Source organism: Hypomesus nipponensis, chromosome 8 (genome assembly GCF_054491055.1).
Source record: "Hypomesus nipponensis isolate SF chromosome 8, ASM5449105v1, whole genome shotgun sequence".
NCBI classification, from domain to species: domain Eukaryota; kingdom Metazoa; phylum Chordata; class Actinopteri; order Osmeriformes; family Osmeridae; genus Hypomesus; species Hypomesus nipponensis.
In genome coordinates this window covers 11,690,077-11,708,365 of record NC_140368.1, presented here as the reverse complement: position 1 = coordinate 11,708,365, position 18,289 = coordinate 11,690,077, and the positions used below count along the sequence as shown (strand labels likewise).

Genomic DNA, 18,289 nt, shown 5'->3' with positions numbered 1-18,289 from the left:
TAGCGCTGCCATCCCAGAACCAGCCCCGCTGTCTGGGTATTGATATCCGGGACGCGATGAGCCAACAGTGGTAAATAGCAAGGCCTGGGGTGGCGAGGACGCGGTGTTATTAGAGAAGCGGCGGCGGAGGGCGATTGCTGGGTTATTTTGTTGTTGTGCGAAGAGAGGGGAGTGGGTGGGGAAAGGGGGGAGAGAAGGAGACAAAGAGGGAGAGAGCGAGATAAATGACAAGAGCGAGAGAGAAAGATAGAGACACCAAGAGAGAGACAGAGAGACAGACAGACAGACAGAGAGAGAGTGAGAGAGAGACAGCGAGAGAGAGAGAGCGAGAGAGAGAGAGAGAGAGAGAGAGAGAGAGAGAGAGAGAGAGAGAGAGAGAGAGAGAGAGAAAGAAAGAAAGAAAGAAAGAAAGAAAGAAAGAAAGAGAGGGGGGAGCAGGGAGAAGGAGAGACAGGCAGGGTGAGGGGAGATGGATGACTGACGCTGTAGAGTGGGCTGGAGAAGGAGAGAGCTGGCGTTGCGGGGCGACAGATCGCTTTCCCACTTGTGAAAGGCGGTAATATAACCTTCCTTGAAGATGGGGGCCAGGTAACATGTCTGAGTATCCACACGTCAGACTCTATCCCAGAGAGTGATGCTCTCAGCGTGCCTCCATCTCTTGGCTCGGCACTACTATTCCAGCAGCACAGCTAAAAACAGAGGTGAGAGGACGAGGAGAAACTGAAAGCGTGAATAAAATAAAAAAAGAACTCTCGGCGCTACGGAATTTTGATGCTTTTCCGCGTCAACTTCACCTCACGTTGCAAACACACAGGTACGCCGGTTGTTTTCCACGTCCGCCTGTCGTCCGAGAGCAGACCTTGATGAAGAGCCATTGGTCTGAATCAAGTGTGTTGGGGCAGGTAAACATACAAGACAATGTGGGCCCAGGGTTGAAGATGCACTGGTCTAAATGCCCACATCGTCCATGTTTTAGCTGTGGTCGTTTCAAAACAGGAGTCAGGAGAGCCAGATGCACAAAAAATATAGTAAACGGTGCCAGGTGCAAAAAAATGAAAAAATGAAGCTCCGGAACCTTCCGAAACCAGGCTGGCAGGACACAAGATCAAAGACAGTCGCGGGGGGGGGCGGGGTTTGGGGGAGTCAAGGTTGGTGCTGGGTCCTGGATGCAGGCGCAGGGACAGGAAGGAGGTCGACGCCCGGACTCGGAGATTTGTGGCTCCTGAGATCTCACGGGCTGACCAGCCGCTGAAGGCCATCAATCACCGGGCTCGGATGTCCTAATCCACCCTGCAGGCCGACCACTACACCACCGCAGGAAGGAAGGTCAATCCTTCAGGTCTCCATATTCTTCAAAAATTTCACACACACAAAGCCCAGTGCCCTTTGAAGAAGGCTGAGTTTGAAACGTGTCACCTGAGCTGACTGTGGATTGGGGAGGGGCGGGGTTGAACCAGGTCGTACAGGAAGTGATGTCATTTCTGACCCCGGCAGTCTTTCCTTGTCCCCTCCTCCCAGCCACAGAATAGCGTTGCTTTCACTCACAGCTAAAGACGTCAGGTGGCCTAAGTGTATATTTTTACATACTAAACTGTTTCTTTAGCCGAGCTGACATATGGAAATAGTGTTTGTGGATAACGAGATGACTGGATGATGAATGAGGTGCCAGAATCAATTGGGTGTGTGATTACACATTAGAGCTTCTCTTACCCACAATGCTCCTTGATGAGTCACCTCAGACACGCAGGAAATAGCTCCCCCCCCACCCCCACCGCTACCACACCTCCTTATTGTCAGCACTACACAGAGGTCGTTTCGAAAAGTGATAATGACACACAAGTGCTCGCACTCACCGCGACACCTCGCCGCAGATGTTTTACCGACTGTTCACTCAAACGCACAGGGTGACATTTCCGTTGTTTACGGTCTACGTTTTGCATCTGCAAGACCCGACGCCTGGTCACCTGTCCAGCACTGATGAAGCACTCCATGGGCTTGAAGTTGAGACGCACCGGTCAAGGAGAACTGCTGACTCGGAGCAGATGAAGAGCAGACCACAGCACGAGGAGACAGACATGCTTTTGGAGTAACAGAAAGACAGAGAGAGGGAGAGAAATGAATAAAGAGAGAGAGAGAGAGAGAGAGAGAGAGAGAGAGAGAGAGAGAGAGAGAGAGAGAGAGAGAGAGAGAGAGAGAGAGAGGAGACAGTGAGTGAGTGAGAGAGAGATGGGGAGAGGGAGGGAGAGAGAGAGATGGGGAGAGGGAGGGAGGGAGAGGGGGCGAGAGAGAGGGAGAGGGAGAGGGGGGGAGAGAGGGTGAAGGAGAGAGAGACTGAGGAGGGGCAGATGCTGTATGACTTATTCAAGGGAGGAAGTGGGCAGGATGAAACATGAAATGAGCACAAATAGATGATCTGTCTTCCATGGAGAGACCTGGGAGAGAGTCACGCATAGGGGGAGAGAGAGAGAGCGAGAGGGAGTTAGGGAGTGAGGAAGAAATATAACGAGAGAGAGAGAGAGAGAGAGAGAGAGAGGGAGAGAGAGGGGGGGTTAAAGAGAGGTATAGAGAGAGTGAGAGAAAGAGAGGGGAAGAGGGAAGGAGACAGAGAGAGCAAAAGAAAGAGAGAGAGACTCAATCTCTGCTTCCTCAAGGGAAGTGCCATTGAGCCATCACTCTCTACAGAACTGATCTATGGGTGGAATGGCTACATCCAGAGCAGCGATACCACACGCCACACTGCATGTTAATATCCCCGCGATCACATCGGAGGAGAACCATCGCCTTCACGCCTGCCTCCTGCCGCCGGGACCAACGTTCAGACCCATCGCTTTCACTTCGGCTCAGCGATTGTTTGAAGTTGTTAGGACTTATTCAGGAGCCACGGCTCATTCTTAATCATTGGTGTACCACAATATGTCAATCAATCATTCGCCCTGGGTGTTCGTAGGTAAAGCTGGAGACGGTTGTCTGAGAATGACTTGGTGTTAAAGATGTGGGGAGAGGTCATGCGGCGTGACTGTACACAAAGCGTTTTCGTAACAAGAGCGCCACACGCTGTGAAAAGTGCAGCACAGTGGAATCATGTTCAATGAACACGTACGAACGAGAGACTCAAAAGTATCACGCCTCGTCGTGTTGTCAAACCAGCGTGACACATTGGTTTTTATAACAACGTCGAAAATAGCGCCTTCGATTTCCCAGCCATTAACCGAGTCACCCGACGCTTGCCCATCCGATCAAGAATGTTCCGGCCGAGGTCGACAGGGTACCCGTGTGCACACCTGACTGGCTCATGACTAGTCCTGAGTCTCCGGAAAGTCCCTTGGAAGTGTACCGAGAAATGTGTTTTTTTAGGAGATACCGGGGTTAAGAAAGTGATAGGCCACAAGGCACTGGCTCACGGGGGCACACATCTTTAATGCTACCCCCGGATTTCCAGGGCAGGAAAACTCAACGGCCAGTAATCAATTCTCCCATTCAAGTGAATTACCTGTCTAACCCGGCAGTCAAGATGGCCGTGAGCCCTCTGGGTGCTTTGTGACCTTGCTCTGCTCGCCTGGAGCCCACGTCTGCCTGGGAAATTGAATCGCAGCTCCCAGGGGCGATGTGGCAAATTGGGGGAACAAACTTTCTTTCGCCGGCGATCTCATCTCTTTTTTTTTTTTTTTTAAGCGAAGGGTACCGGTTGAGAAGGGAGAGGGGGAGGGGGGGCAAACGAACAACAACAACAAAAAAAACACAACAAAATAGTCCCGGAGAGTGAGGTGATGGTGGGTGGTGGGCTTGCAGTTTAGACTTGCCCCCCCCCCCCCCCCCCTCGATTCCATATTGCACAGACCGAAAGCGCGTCGCGGTTGCGGAGAGGCCGGAGGTAGGACGGACTGGCGTCGTGCTAAACCAAACACTGTGCTTTCTCTGAGCTTGTGCCGGCTCTGGAGGCCATCAGCCCCTCCCCCAGGCAGCGGGGGGGGGGGGGGATCTGAGATGGAGGCCGGGGATCAGTCCTGGAGTCCCGGGCCTGGGGGATGGATGAGGTGGGGTTCCTTCTCCATGTATAATTCAAGGCAGGGAACGAGGACCATCAGAGAGAGATCCTTCAGGAGCCCAAATCCTCCCCCGCTTGAATTACACTCTATTGATCACATCACGAGAGGGAGGGGAGGGAGGGAGGGAGGGAGGGAGGGAGGGAGGGAGGGAGGGAGGGAGGGAGGGAGGGAGGGAGGGAGGGAGGGAGGGAGGGAGGGAGGGAGGGAGGGAGGGAGGGAGGGAGGGAAAAAGCTGACAGGGGTGTGGCGCAGAAAGACAGAGGAGAGTTTGAGAGAGAGAGAGAGAGAGAGAGAGAGAGAGAGAGAGAGAGAGAGAGAGAGAGAGAGAGAGAGAGAGAGAGAGAGAGAGAAAGAGAGAGAGAGAGAAAGAGAGAGAGAGAAAGAGAGAGAGGACGCTCAAACAAATATACAGTAGGTGAGAGATGGAGCGTGTTTAGAGAGCAAGAAAAATCGCTAGTGTGTCCGAGTCAGACAGAACGTAATTAGAAAATGTCATCCCACCTCCGCCCCCCCCCCCCCACCCCTTCAGACCTGCTGATACAGTAAGACATTGAAGGGTGACAAATTCATTTTTTCTCAATCGCCCCGGAATGCAATACATTCACATTATCTCTTCACTTCACGCTTTCGTCTGATTCTTAATGCTGTGTTATCGATCCTTTTCACCTCTACCGCCTTTGGTCTGCGCATCATCCATAATTAACTTTAATGAAAGCTGCATGAATATTGCATTCTGTTTCCACAAAACAACTTTCACAAGACAACAAGTCTACCCCCGGCCCCAACCCCTTTCCATCCTCTATCCTCTCTCTGTCGTCTTCTCTGACCTACTTTACTCCTGTCGCAAAGCCTCGTTTCCTTTGTCTTCCCCCCCCCCCGCCGTGGCGTGGAGAGGGAGAGGGGATCGTAAGAGCTTGACGCCCGCTCCCCTGATCCGGGAGGAGATGTGGAAGTCCAGTGGAGTGAATTATGCCGGATCCAACTTCCGTGGCCTTGGGAGCACTCTCCCGCCGAGCCCCGCGGAATATTCCAGGGGGTTAAGGAGCTTACGTGTGTTGTTGTATCGCCTCGCGGGGGGTGAGCCGAGCCCGGGTTCGCCGTGGGCGGAGGATAGCGGGGAGAGGAACCCCCCTTCTTCGCTGAGCGCGTGTCGTTACGCCTGAACTGTGTATTACCTTTTCGGTAAACATCAGGGAACATTTTCTCACCCCGGCGTCACTCGGCGACGGCACGTTAGACAGGCCATGATCGCGGCACGAGAACAGGAAGGTTGAACCCCATATACCCTCCATTTTACACGATGGGGGGGATATTTTAGCTTCCGCCCATTCTTATACATGGCTCAATTCCCCAAGGTTATTTTCTCAAATGACCTTCTTGGTCAGGAGAAAAAGTCACAAATTCAATTTCTGAGAGAGACATTCATTATTTGAATCCCCTCAGCACAAGGCTATATGACCTTATAAATCCTGTCGTGAGATAGGCTGTGCCGTGCTGTGGTGGACTATGTGTGGTTATTAAGGAATCCACAAAGTTATGAATCAGTTGTTGAAACAAGACGTGCAGATTCATATCCAACATGGCCGCATCTGCTGCACAGTAAAGGGGGTGTGGACTCGGATTCAGCAAGTTTGGGGTACTATTTGTAATGGCACCTGTTTGCAGAGTACCCAGAACGACCACCTCTCCCACACAGCAGGGATGACAGGATTAACACGCTTTCACGTATTCCAAAACAGTCAGTGACTAAACTGCACCCCATTGTTCTACGATTGCCCACACGCGTGAAGAGCAAAACAAGAGCAATTGAATTCCTTCCCTTTAACCAGATCCGGGGACGCTAAATTGAAAATCACACAAGTGTAAAACTGCTCAGCTTGTGTCAGTGCTTCGGTGACACTTACGGAAACATCCAGTAACCCTAATATTATCATGTCAGCGACACCTTTCATGTCCTTCAGGGACGCTGCATATCAGACTCTAATTAGAAACTGGTGTTGTGACCTGACGCATTCAATACAATTATATATTTAGCAGCTACAATGGTGAGCTTAAGAAGTTGTACTCCGAATCAAATCAAAGTGCAACCGAAGAACATCGTTAATTAGGGCTGCGTACGACAGCTGAGCGCATCATTAGAGACCGGCAGGCCTAATTTGCTAGAAGGTGCCGGTAATTGGGGCGGCATGGAACGTTGGACCTCCACCAAACCCTCCCACCGGCATCCTTGACGACGGCACCGAGACACCGGTCGGAGAAGGTGTGGCACCGGAGGGGGGGGGGGGTGAAGGTGGGGGGGTCACCTACCTTCCCTGGACCTTGATGTCGGAGATGGCGTAGAAGTAGCGGGACAGGTTGTTCTCGTCCACCATGGTGGCCCCGGTGGCCGGGCGCAGCAGGCGCACCCTGAGGTCGGTGACGGTGAAGAAGTCGCGCAGGTTCTTGGTGGTGTCCAGCTGGCCGTACAGCGACGCCATGTTGTGCAGCCGGGGCCCGGCGAACAGGGCGAAGCGGTCCTTGATCTCGAAGCGCACCGTCTTGTCGTACTTCCACACGTAGCCCCGCGAGTAGTCCTCGGTGCAGATGATGTCCAGCAGGGTGTGCTGGGTCAGATCCTGCACCGTCTTGGGCTCCATGGTGAAAGCGTCCAGGCAGTCGGTGGCGTAGAACTGGTAGGGCTGCCAGCTCCGGCCGTAGTCCAGAGACTTCTCCAGGACCATCTGCTCCGGGCGACCCGACTCGAAGGTGACCACGATGTCGTCCGTCAGCTCGATGGTCTTGTTCCAGGACAGGGTGATGTTGACCAGCAGGGCCTTGGGGTACTTTTTCCAGGAGGTGGACTGCCAGAAGGTGGTGGGGTTGCGTCCCTCAAAGTCAAACATGAGCCTGGGGGGGTGGGCCAGCTCCTCGGTGGCGGCGTCGCATTCGTTGTTGCACATGTACGGGTTCTCCTGGGGAGGGAACAGGGAAAGGAGAGAGAGAGAGAGAGAGAGAGAGAGAGAGAGAGAGAGAGAGAGAGAGAGAGGGGGGGGGGGATGGAGAGAGAGAAGAAGGTGTTGTTGGTTAGCGCAAATAAACATCCAGTGATTTATGTTGGCACCCCTCAAAAGAGACTGGAGTGCGAGTGTGAGTATAACAACAGAGATGTTTAATGTGAGACAGGGTATAATCGCTAAGCCCTCGGCACTGTCTCTGCACTGCTGAACTGAGATGAGGTGTGTGTGCGTGTGCATGTGTGTGCGCGCATGTGTTTGGGGAGTCATAAAAAACACCATCTTTTTATTGAGTCGTTACAAGGCTCCTCTCCTCCTCACCTCTAACCCCCTCCCCTGGCCCCCCTGTAAGCCCCGATACGGTCTCAGATTATCCAAGTGACCGCAGCGTGATTGATGGCACCCTCGTCCCTGTTTGGAGGGCTGTCTCTCATGGCCGTTCTCGACAACAAAAGAGCAGGGAAGTTTGGAGGATGGACCCCGGTTATGAAGAGGAAGTCCTGGGGTACCCTGACAGCTTGGCACTGGGAGGGTGGAGATGGAGGCTCCGTCTCATTAAGGGTCGGACAATCACCTGCCTCGTCAAAATTCTTTATGTGCCGAAAAAGTGGCACAATCTGAATTTCATGCCAGAGACTAAGGCTAATGACCAAGGGGTGTGAGTTTGTGAACGTTCGCCTTCGTGAAGTGAAAACGACCCGGGTTTTTGAGTGGCCTGATGCAGAGGACCATTACTGACTTAATGACTTTTTGTTTTTACCCACAAGCCCCTTCGGTTCCCATGCGTAAAAGAAGCTGACCGGCATATCTACAACAGAGGAGCTCTCAATCTTGGAGCCTCAAAATCATCACCAGCCCCTTTTTGCTCTACAGAGGGCCCTCTTGGAAACATTGGTCCACTTTGCCACGAGTCCTTTCAGCCCACGTTCTCCTCCCCCTAAGGCTGATGTATCTGTCTGCGGAGAGACCGCTCGCGAGCTGGGTGAGGAAGTACTTCTCGAAAGGTCCTTTCAAGCGATACGGCCTCCAATTTATCAGGACAAGATAATCCTCCACTTGATTAGGTGGGAGATGTCACTCTCCGCGGCTCGTCGGCGGAGGGGACAGGAAGGAGAGCGATTCCTGATGTAAGACAGGAGAAGGAGACAGGCATACAGAGGTAGGGGGGGGGGGGGGGGGTGGGGAGTCTGAAGAAAAGAGAGGGAGACAGAGAGAGGGGGAGGGAGGGAGGGGGCGCTTTTCAGCGCTGCTAATAAGCTCTTCGCGTCGTCCCTCGTCCTCCGAGGCAAGGTGACTGAGAGGCAGGGGTACCTGCCAGACGTTTAGCCCTCTAATGGCAGAGGGTCCCATTAATATCCTGTCTGCTCGATCCCCCACAGTCCTCGCCGAGCGGCGGACAATGGTGGCGGCGAGCGGAACGGAACGGGGACGGGCTGGCAGCGGAAATTTCCAGTCGGGCTCCGGTGCCCGGGAGCCGTCGAGAGGTTAGGAGTGCCATTAACTACCATCTGGTGCTTCGGCGCCCGCAGACAGATATGGAGGGGGCTCGTTGGCTGAGGTAGACCTAAGCTTAGGGGATTAGGGGAGCCCCGTAAAGGGAACGGCTCACGTGCCTCAGGTCTGCGGTCTCTTTGAAAGTAGCTCACTCTGGTTGTGGCGGTCAGGGGGAGGAAGAACCGTGTCGGTCAACGGGAGGGTGGAGAGCGCGAGGACGCCTTGTCGGGTCGCCTTGGCATGTGTCGCCGACAGCACGTGACAGCACAGTACGGTAAGCTCACACACACACGCATATACATGCAGGCCATCACACTCACGCCAACACACACACACACACACGCACGCCCGCCCACGCACACTTCCCCCGTGCATTATACTAATCAGACATAGATGTAGCCTTATCGATTGATTTTAGCGGACGGGAAATGTGCTGTGCAGCACCTGTCTTACTATGGAGAGCTCTGGGAACACGCAGGTTAAAAAGCTTTCATTACCACCCCCCTCCAGCACTCACTTAACAACAAAATACTGCCTTATGAAGATCAATATCCTCACTGGTCATTCAGAACAGCTGCAGCTACCGACACAGGAAAGGAGAAAAGATAAAGTGCTGACCACAACCAATGAAAATCAATGTCCGACTCGTGTTTTATTTTACTGTTCTGAGAAACTCGATTAGCGTATTAACGGCTTGGCGCGCGTCATGATCATTGACGTCGCTACGCCACACAGCAATAGATATGTAATTGCTGCAGATGTTGCTATTAATCCCAGTCTGAAGAACGCTAGACCAGACAGGGAGGGCAGGCCCTAGATTATCTAGATGACTGGAGCCAATGGAGCATGCTAAATTGGTTCGAACGTTGTGGTCGACCCCCCCCACCAAACACACTACGTTAATCTAATTCCTGCTGTCTGATAAAGTGAGTGTGTGGGAAAACATGTATGTATGTGTTTGTGTGTATGTGTGTGTGTGTGTGTGTGTGCATGTGACCCAAATGCGTCCCCGCATTCCAGTTTCTTATCGCTCACATTCAAATGTTTCAGGCTCATTTCGCCTTCTCACAGAGGGGAAACATAAAAAATAAAGTAAAAGAAAAAACGAACGAATGAATCACCACCACAAACATTTCCATTCTCCTCGTCAATAGACAAATGTTCTCTGTGTGCTTGGGTTCGCGGGGAGGCGTTCTCCTCACGGATGGCCGGCCCAGGCTTTCCAGGGCAGACACATAACGGATAGCACAATCTCCGCGGCCACACCGGCGAGAGATGGAGGAGGAGGGTTACGCTAGCCGAAACGCTTTATTGCTTTTGTCCATAACAATCAAGTTATCACCGTTAGCTTCTGTTTTCACCCCCCGACACCAACGTTCCGCTGACAAACAGCTAGGCGGTATTCCGCACATATATCTAGCTCAAACAACATCCTGTTCCGTTGGCACCAAGCCACACCGAAACGACCGTCTCTCCAATAGTGATAACAAAACGACGCAATAACAAAACGTGGTAACGCCGATGAAGAAACTGTACTAGTAGAAGTAGAAGACGCAGGAAGTATATGAACACAAACGTTGCTGATATAAAGGCTATCATGCAAAGGGGAGCCGGGGTCTGGGAGGAGAGCTGTGTCAGGTGAGGGAGATGGGGTGGTGCAGCGTGACAAACTAGGCTCCAGCATCACTGATGGAGGACGAGACTTGAGGGAATATAAATTGACTGGCCGCTGACAGCAAGGCTTGATGTATCGGATCCCACCAATCAAACAAATCCTTTTGTGTGACAGATGTTTCGGACTTGTAACCCAGATCACAGATTGAGTCCTCGCTCCTTCCCCTGCTCCCTCCCTCCCGCTCTCTCTTTCCCTCCTCTCTCTCTCTCTCTCTCTCTCTCTCTCTCTCTCTCTCTCTCTCTCTCTCTCTCTCTCTCTCTCTCTCTCTCTCTCTCTCTCTCTCTCTCTCTCTGTCTCCCTCTGTCTCTCTCTCTCTCTCTCTCTCTCTCTGTCTCCCTCTGTCTCTCTCTCTCTCTCTCTCTCTCTCTCTCTCTCTCTGTCTCCCTCTGTCTCTCTCTCTCTCTCTCTCTCTCTGTCTCCCTCTGTCTCTCTCTCTCTCTCTCTCTCTCTGTCTGTTTGTCTGTCTCTCTCTCTCTCCTTCCTTCCCTCCCTTCACTCCTCTCTCTCTCATCCACCCCTCCCTTACCTCCTCCTTTTTGCCCGCGTCTCTCTTTCTACCTAATCCTTGTTTTTGTCCTTCCTCAACAGCAACCAGGGTGTATATTGCAGGACTGTACAGTACAAACGGTCATTCCTCGAGATATGGTTCCAGGCGATACATTGCTTTTGTGAATGACATGGTCAGTGAGACAAATACATGCATGAATGCAGGTCTGAAAGACCGGCGTGGTTTTTATGGTTCGCACATGCATAAAACGTCTGCAAAAGTAATACAGCACAAGCCGCTCATGAGATAACATGTGGTCATTGTTCTGGGGGAGTCGTGGGAGTTCAAGAGCTCACGCATCTCTCATCCTTTTTGTATCCTCTCTGTGTTTAGTACAGTACACCCACGCACGGAAAAATACAGAGACGTATGACATGCACACACACACACACATGCACGCACGCACACACTCGTACACACACCCAGACACAGAGAGCGATTAAAGTGTTTGCAGAGTTTATCAGCAAACACATCCAGATGCCTCAGCCCAGGAAATCCTGATGAGGAAACACAATCCTGAGCCCGGCCACATGGTCACATCTCCCGGTCTCCAGGTGCCCCTGCTGACGACGACGCTTTATTATAAAAACCCGCCCAAGGTCCCCGAGTCTGAGGGAAGACGCCGCGACACCCCTCGTCCTCCACACACACACACACACACACACACACACACGTCCCTCTGCTTCTCCCTTTCATCCGCTCCCTGTCTCTCTCTCCCTCTCTCCCTCATGCTACCGACCGCTTTGCTTCCTCCTCTCCACCTTTCCCTCACCTCCCCTCTCTTCCTCCGCAGCCTCTCCCCCCATCTCATCCCCCCCTCCTCCGCCAGGTGGGGGTTAAGCCGATCCCTCGCGCGTTAATGAGACCTTGTGTGAGGGGAGAGATTTCTCCATCGCCCAGAGGCTTGATTGAAGCCGCGCTCTCTCGTTTTCAATCCCCCTCTCTCTTTCTTTTTTCTTTCTTTCTCTCTCTCTCCTTCTGCCGCTCTCTCTCTGTCTCTGTCTCTGTCTTGTCTCCACCTCTCTCTCCTGTCTCACCCTGCTGCTGGCTATGCTAACCCTTTTGTGGGAGCGTATATCCGAGGGTGATGGGTGACACAGACAGCAAGGCGTAGCCTCGGCGTGGTGTGAATAGTGGATGTGCCGTGCAGATTACGGTGAGGGGAGGGTAATGGAGACCCGGTGGAATCCTGTCATGGATTACAATTACATTTAGAGAACAGCCCAGGGTCAGTCAGAGGTCGCCGGGATTGGGTGAGTGGAACTGTAAGGAACTGACAGCAGCGATGCTGACTCCCCTCCCCCTGTCTGTCACTCCACACACACACACACACACACACACACACTTACCCAGTTAATGGTCATCATCTTTTAGCACATCTCGGAATGCCTCTTTGTAGTGAAGGCATGAAAGTGACCTACAGTGACCACCTGACTAAGGACCCACGCCTGGGGGGAGCGAGGGCGCGGATGAAAGGGCATGCTCACCCTGGAGGACGGGGAGGGGCGGGGGGGATATGGGGGGGGCAGGGAGAATAGGATGGGGAGGGAGGGTGGGAGGGAGGGAGGGGAGTCAAATGCTGATGCGAGCGGCGTTGGCGCGGTGACAGTCCTCGCGGCAGGGTGGGGGGGGGGTGTGGGGGGGGGGGTGGGGGGGGGGGGGGTGGGAGGGGGTCCCGGCTGCTGGGAGCTCATGAGGCGCGACGATGGGTAAACGTCTCGCTGTCACGCCCACCGCACCACCCCGACGCCGTTTAGGAGATTCATGAGGCCTGAAACCATGGCTGGGGGTCGGACCCCCCCCCACTTGGCTGTGTTCACGGCGTATAAAAACAAATTGATATTCTATTATCTTGGAGACGGCGCCGAGGGCCCTGCTGTAAGCCTGGCTTGGCAGATCAGACGCGTCAAAACTGCACCTTGTTTTACGAACACCTGCGCGGAACACTAAGCACCTGCCGATGTTTTATACATGGTCGCTAATGTCGGGATGAATTATGCATCGCAGGTAGACTGGAGCGATTGCAAACGATGCACGCATGCCAACGATTATTGTCAAGTCTGCAGATTATTATTTTTGTATTTGTTTTTGTATTTATTGTTTTCTCCTGTGGATGTGTTTAGATGGCTACTGTACGCTAAAAGCACGCACGTCATGCCATCATAGGAGGTTGCTTTGGGTTGATTCCACGAGAAAAACTGACATGGGTCAAAGATTTGACCTCTCAGAATGGTCCAAAGCGTTCCTCATCTTGCCGAGGTGGTTTTTGTTTGCAATAACACAGTCAGCAGTTGAGTTGCTGCTCTTCGTACTCTGATTACTTTAATAAGTAATAACTTATTCTCAGGTAACTATTCTCTCTCTCTCTTTCTCTCTCTCTCTCTGTCTCTCTCTCTCTCTCTCTCTCTCTCTCTCTCTCTCTCTCTCTCTGTTCTTTTGTCTGGGCGTAGATGTTTCATAGACTCGGTCATTCCTGAGAGTAAAGCCGTGTTTTCTTTTTTTTCTTTTTCAACCTATTTCCATGACTCATGCATCGGTTGGAGAAAAATAAATCAAATACTCTGCAAACCTGAACCTTGCATGTTAAACCCGTGCAAACAAAGTCACCGCAGAATCTTCAGACGGAACGAAGAAAACCGAGCAGCATTCTTGACAACTACAGCATGAATAAATCCTCCCTAAACAGATGCTCTTGTGTTTCACAGAAGAAGCCACTGCATATACTATTATTGAGGCGGTGTTCAGACACAGGGCCGGCCCAAGGCATAAGCGAACTAAGCGGTTGCTTAGGGCCCCTGTGGCTACCAGAGGGCCCCCAAGAGCAAATTACAGTTTAATGTATTATGTAAAAATATATATATTCTTTTTTATTAATCGGCAACGATAAGCGACGCCGAGGGGCCCCCAAATACATTTTGCTTAAGGCCCTATAAAGGCTTGGGCCGGCCCTGTTCAGACAGAATGCTTGGTAGCTGCAGCAGGATCAACTCACCAGCTAAGAACCTGCCAGGTTTCTTAATAGTACCATCAGCCGTGCTGGGGACTGAGCAGGGCTGCCTGCTGGAGATGCTTCTGGAAGCAGATTTATAGAGCCGCACCATGGCTGCTCAGCTCAGAGGCTAGCCTGGGTCACGGGGTCTCTGGCCACATAGACATCCCTTGTGGTCTGAGAGGGAAACGACCACTCTCTCTATCTGTCTGTATCTGTTTATCTTTGTCTTTCTCTCCATATATATATATATATATATATATATATATATATATATATCCATCTATCTATCCATCTCTCTATTTATCTGTCTATATTTCTGTCCGTCTGTTTAATCTGTCTGTCTGTCTCTTATTTTCTTATTCTAACACAGGCTCCACCCATCTCTCCCATCTCCCCCTGTCTCACCCCCTCCACCAGGTGCCCCTCTCCCCTCCCTTGACGGATAACCCCACGACAACAGCGCTGCTGTCCCGCATAATCTCGCCAGACAGATGAGAATCCCTGTCACCTTGGCAGAGGTAAAGACGCTGTCACCCTGTGTGCAGAGAACCAGGGAGAGCCACTGAGAGCCACTGCACTTCCTCTGGGGGGGGGGGGCAGCACAGCCTCCTGCATTCGTACCCCGGGGCGCTCTGGGAGCAGGGCTGAGGTGGATCAGAGCAGAGGAGCGGCGGCGGCGGGGTGTAATTAGGGAGGGATCAGGCGAGAGAGAGAGAGAGAGAGAGAGAGAGAGAGAGAGAGAGAGAGAGAGAGAGAGAGATTGAGAGAGAGAGAGAGAGATTGAGAGAGAGAGAGAAAGAGAGAGAAAGAGAGAGAGAGAGAGAGAGAGAGAGAGAGAGAGAGAGAGAGAGAGAGAGATTGAGAGAGAGAGAGAAAGAGAGAGAAAGAGAGAGAAGAGAGAGAGAGAGAGAGAGAGAGAGAGAGAGAGAGAGAGAGAGAGAGAGAGAGAGAGAGAAGAGAGAGAGAGAGAGAGAGAGAGAGAGAGAGAGCGAGAGAGAGAGAGAGAGAGAGAGACAGGCCGGTAGGACGGGTGATTGTCAGCACTGGATGTGGAAGAGGGGGTTTTGAGGTTTTCACGGAAACACAGGACTTACGGGGATACGTTTGATTCCAGTTGAAATGCTTCAGACACCTTTCAATGTCAGGGGAGAAGGTGGGTTTTCAAGGACAGCTGTTTACCTGTATGCAAGAATATATACTGTATGCTGTTTATTCTGTATATACAGTATCTACTGTACATATAGATACTGTAGTAGAGTATATATAGAGATAGTTAGATAGAGAGTGTGTGTGTGTGAGAGAGAGAGAGATAGAGATAGAGAGTGTGTGTGTGAGAGAGAGAGAGAGAGAGAGAGAGAGAGAGAGAGAGAGAGAGAGAGAGAGAGAGAGAGAGAGAGAGAGAAAGATATTCCCGTAGAAAAGAAATGATGTGAAAGGATATAGAGGATCAGTTTAACCAACATACAAGGATCAATACTGAGCCCTAAGCATCCACACATGGATGTTCACCCCCCTCCCTCTCTCCCTCCCCCCCATTTCAATATGTACGAACTCTCGTCAGAAGGTGACGTGCGGGGGACGAGGTCCTGTTGGCTGCCAATAACACTGGGCTGCTGTTAGACTGGCAAGCGTCCGCTCCTCCTCAAACAGCCATGGGGATCTGAATCAGACCCTGTCAACCACCTCGCCACTCATTAGCAGGCCACATGGAGATGGAGAATCTCCCTTCATTAAGGAGAGACGTGCATGTCTGGCCTCTCTGTCTCCAGACCAGGGGGTAAAGTTAGCACAATATAATTACCTCGGGACCACCGAGGGGAAGGTGTGTGTGTGTGTGTGTGTGTGTGTGTGTGTGTGGAGGGGAGAGGCGTGTGGGGGGTAGGGGGTGAGGGTTGGAGGTGGGGTATCATGGGCATTAGGGGAAAAATTCCAATCAGTCGACGTCCATGCCGCTTTCTGCCGGTAACTCCTCTGTGATTCATAACGTTTTTAGCTCCGCGGTGCGAGGCGTCTCGGCCAGGAGATTTCAGATCTTTTCTTTTTTTTCTTCTCTTTTTTTTCAGAAAAGCCATGGCTTTTTAGGGATGATTAAAATCGATACGGTTGTAAACGTAGGCATTCCCAGTGAGGATATCTAGCTGCTTTGGGTGTTGCTTTATATTCAGCTCCAGGCTCCTCCTTAGATCAGGGAAGGGCTCCTTAGTCATTCTACTGGGGGGCCTCCTCCTCCTCCTTCTACTTCTTCTTCTACTTTTTTTCACCTCGGGATCGGAGGAGATGATTGACACATGACTCTGGGGGAAAAGAGCTCAGTTCTTTTCCTCTCTGCAGGCTCACACACACACACACACACACAGGACAGGCAGGCAGGAAAGCACACACACACACACACACTGCCACACACACACTTTACACACTGGACACATAGGCACATGAAGAATCACGTGTCACTGCAGACACGCAGACACATACTATAGTAGCTTGCCATTTCGCCTCCTGGATTCTGAGTCCTGTCCACAACAACATCCCGTGCACATAGAAAGCAGTGTTCAATATCCTATTAACTATACAACGCCGTTTCCAAACGTGTCCCTGTGGGTCTTGTCAGAAGTGACAATCCACAAGTGAAACGTGGCAACCACTCGAACGATGCAACATTCAAGAGGATCCACTTGATTCTGTCACAAAATGCAGATGTTCAAATCCAAACTCCCACCTCTCACGCTGAGAGCACAGGCTCCCCATGAGGACCGTGTCTGTGCCCTTGACAAGCTGCCATTCAAAAGGCAACAGACAAAAGAAAGAAGGACAAAAATAAAAAAAAACAACTCTCAAATGGCCACAGGGAACCGCTCCTCGAATCAACTTCACTCCGCTGAAATGAAAGATGAATTAAACACTCTGTTGCTGATTCATTAAACCAAGCAACTCTAACTAATGAGACCGCACTGACAAAATATGGGAGGCTGGGCTGGGGGGATCCTGAGGGGTCTGGATTCTGGCAGGGATGAGGGTTAAACATAGCCTGACGTTGTCATACTCATAATTCTAGTCAGAATATGAGTCTGATAACTCTCCGTTGGCCTGTGAGTATGGGACGTGTTTCAACCAAACTCGTAAAACAAATGCCTCTTCGCTCAATTGGATAGACCTACAACCAATCAGAGCAACGTAATATGCTGTTTGTTGAAAACAAAGTCAACCCAAGCGCTCTTTGGTGACGTGGGTGATTACGTTACTGTTCATCATCTGTCCATCATCGTATAAAGCCCGCCCTGACAATTTCATTGGTCCGAACAGCTCCTGTTCGGTTATAGTTTTTCCGCAACCGAGCTACTCCAGACCCAACTTCCCAACTAAATGTTTTTGTGGGCGGGGCTACGTCGGGCTGGCAGCCAGGCTAGGTAAAACACTGAAGACGCACCCGAATTAGCCTTTCCTCTGCCGTACGATCCATTTCGACAGAAAAGACAGATTAGATTCCATCGTTGTTTCCTAGCCACCACCACAGCACCGATGGTTAAACTGAAGCTTTGCGAATATTGTAGATCAAGGGAATGTCGGGTGGTGTGGTTGAAATAGTTATCTTCTCATAGTTAAGTATGCAAAAGGAATATGATATAGAATATACTGTGGTATTTATTCTGTCTTTTGAGATTCAGTGGATTTGCTTGTTCGTCAGCTACACTGTCAAAGTTCCTACTGTGAATCATGCTTGCATAGTCAGATATTCTCACAGATTGATACTTATCTACAATCCCCACCCATTACAATGAGCACTTGCAAAAGTCTCACCAACTACAAGAGAGAGAGAAAAAATGAAAAACTTTTCCGTCAGTTTAGAAGTAGGCAATCCTGAAATATCCCCTGGAAATCCTTTTCTGGTGACACTGATGTCACAAATTCCCCAACAGCTTTGTTTTGGAGCGTCTCCTCACAAAAGCTTACATTTGTACAGTCAGAACCTGTCATCTCCCATGCTTCCAGAAGCCTCCGCCTTTGCTCCTTCCCCTCTCATCTCTGTGCGATGTTCCCTCAAAACCGATGTGTACACTTATTCAATTTCCCATTTATTGTCAAACTATTTCTCGTTCTCCTGTTGGCTTGTTCTGTTCCACCCCCACACCTACCCGTCTCCACGGTGCCCCTGCTCATAGCTCTGTACTTGAGATTGACAGACCTGACAACGCAGGCAGAGATGAGGAGCAGGGATTGTATGTCTCGGAGCTGGAACAATCTCAAAGCCCTTCTTGGTGTTCTGGTGCTAACCACATATCCAGGGTCTTCCAGTCTCTCTCTCTCGCTCTCTCTCTGTCTCGCTCTGGCTCTCTCTCTTTCTATGTCTCTCCCTTCCTCTGTCTTCCCGTCTTATGTCTTTCAATGTATCTGTTCCAGTCAGTCAGTGAGGTGAGGCGGCCATTAAAGCACCTCCTCGATGCTCCAGCAGGACACGAGGCAGCATCTTCTCCCCATCGCTGCGTTCTCCCCCCTCTGCATCACACCCCTCACCACCTGGCCCAGCGACAGCCCGCCCGGCTGGCC

At 51.3% G+C, this 18,289-nt stretch overlaps 1 protein-coding gene across 1 annotated transcript in view; it reads right to left on the bottom strand.

Moving 5' to 3' along the window:
• ntng1a (netrin g1a) overlaps nucleotides 1-18,289 on the bottom strand; it is a 68,887-nt gene that overhangs the window by 35,165 nt on the left and 15,433 nt on the right. The window contains exon 2 of the mRNA XM_084703838.1: nucleotides 6,354-6,997. Coding sequence (XP_084559964.1) covers nucleotides 6,354-6,997 — 644 coding nt within the window. The remainder of the gene's footprint in view (nucleotides 1-6,353; nucleotides 6,998-18,289) is intronic.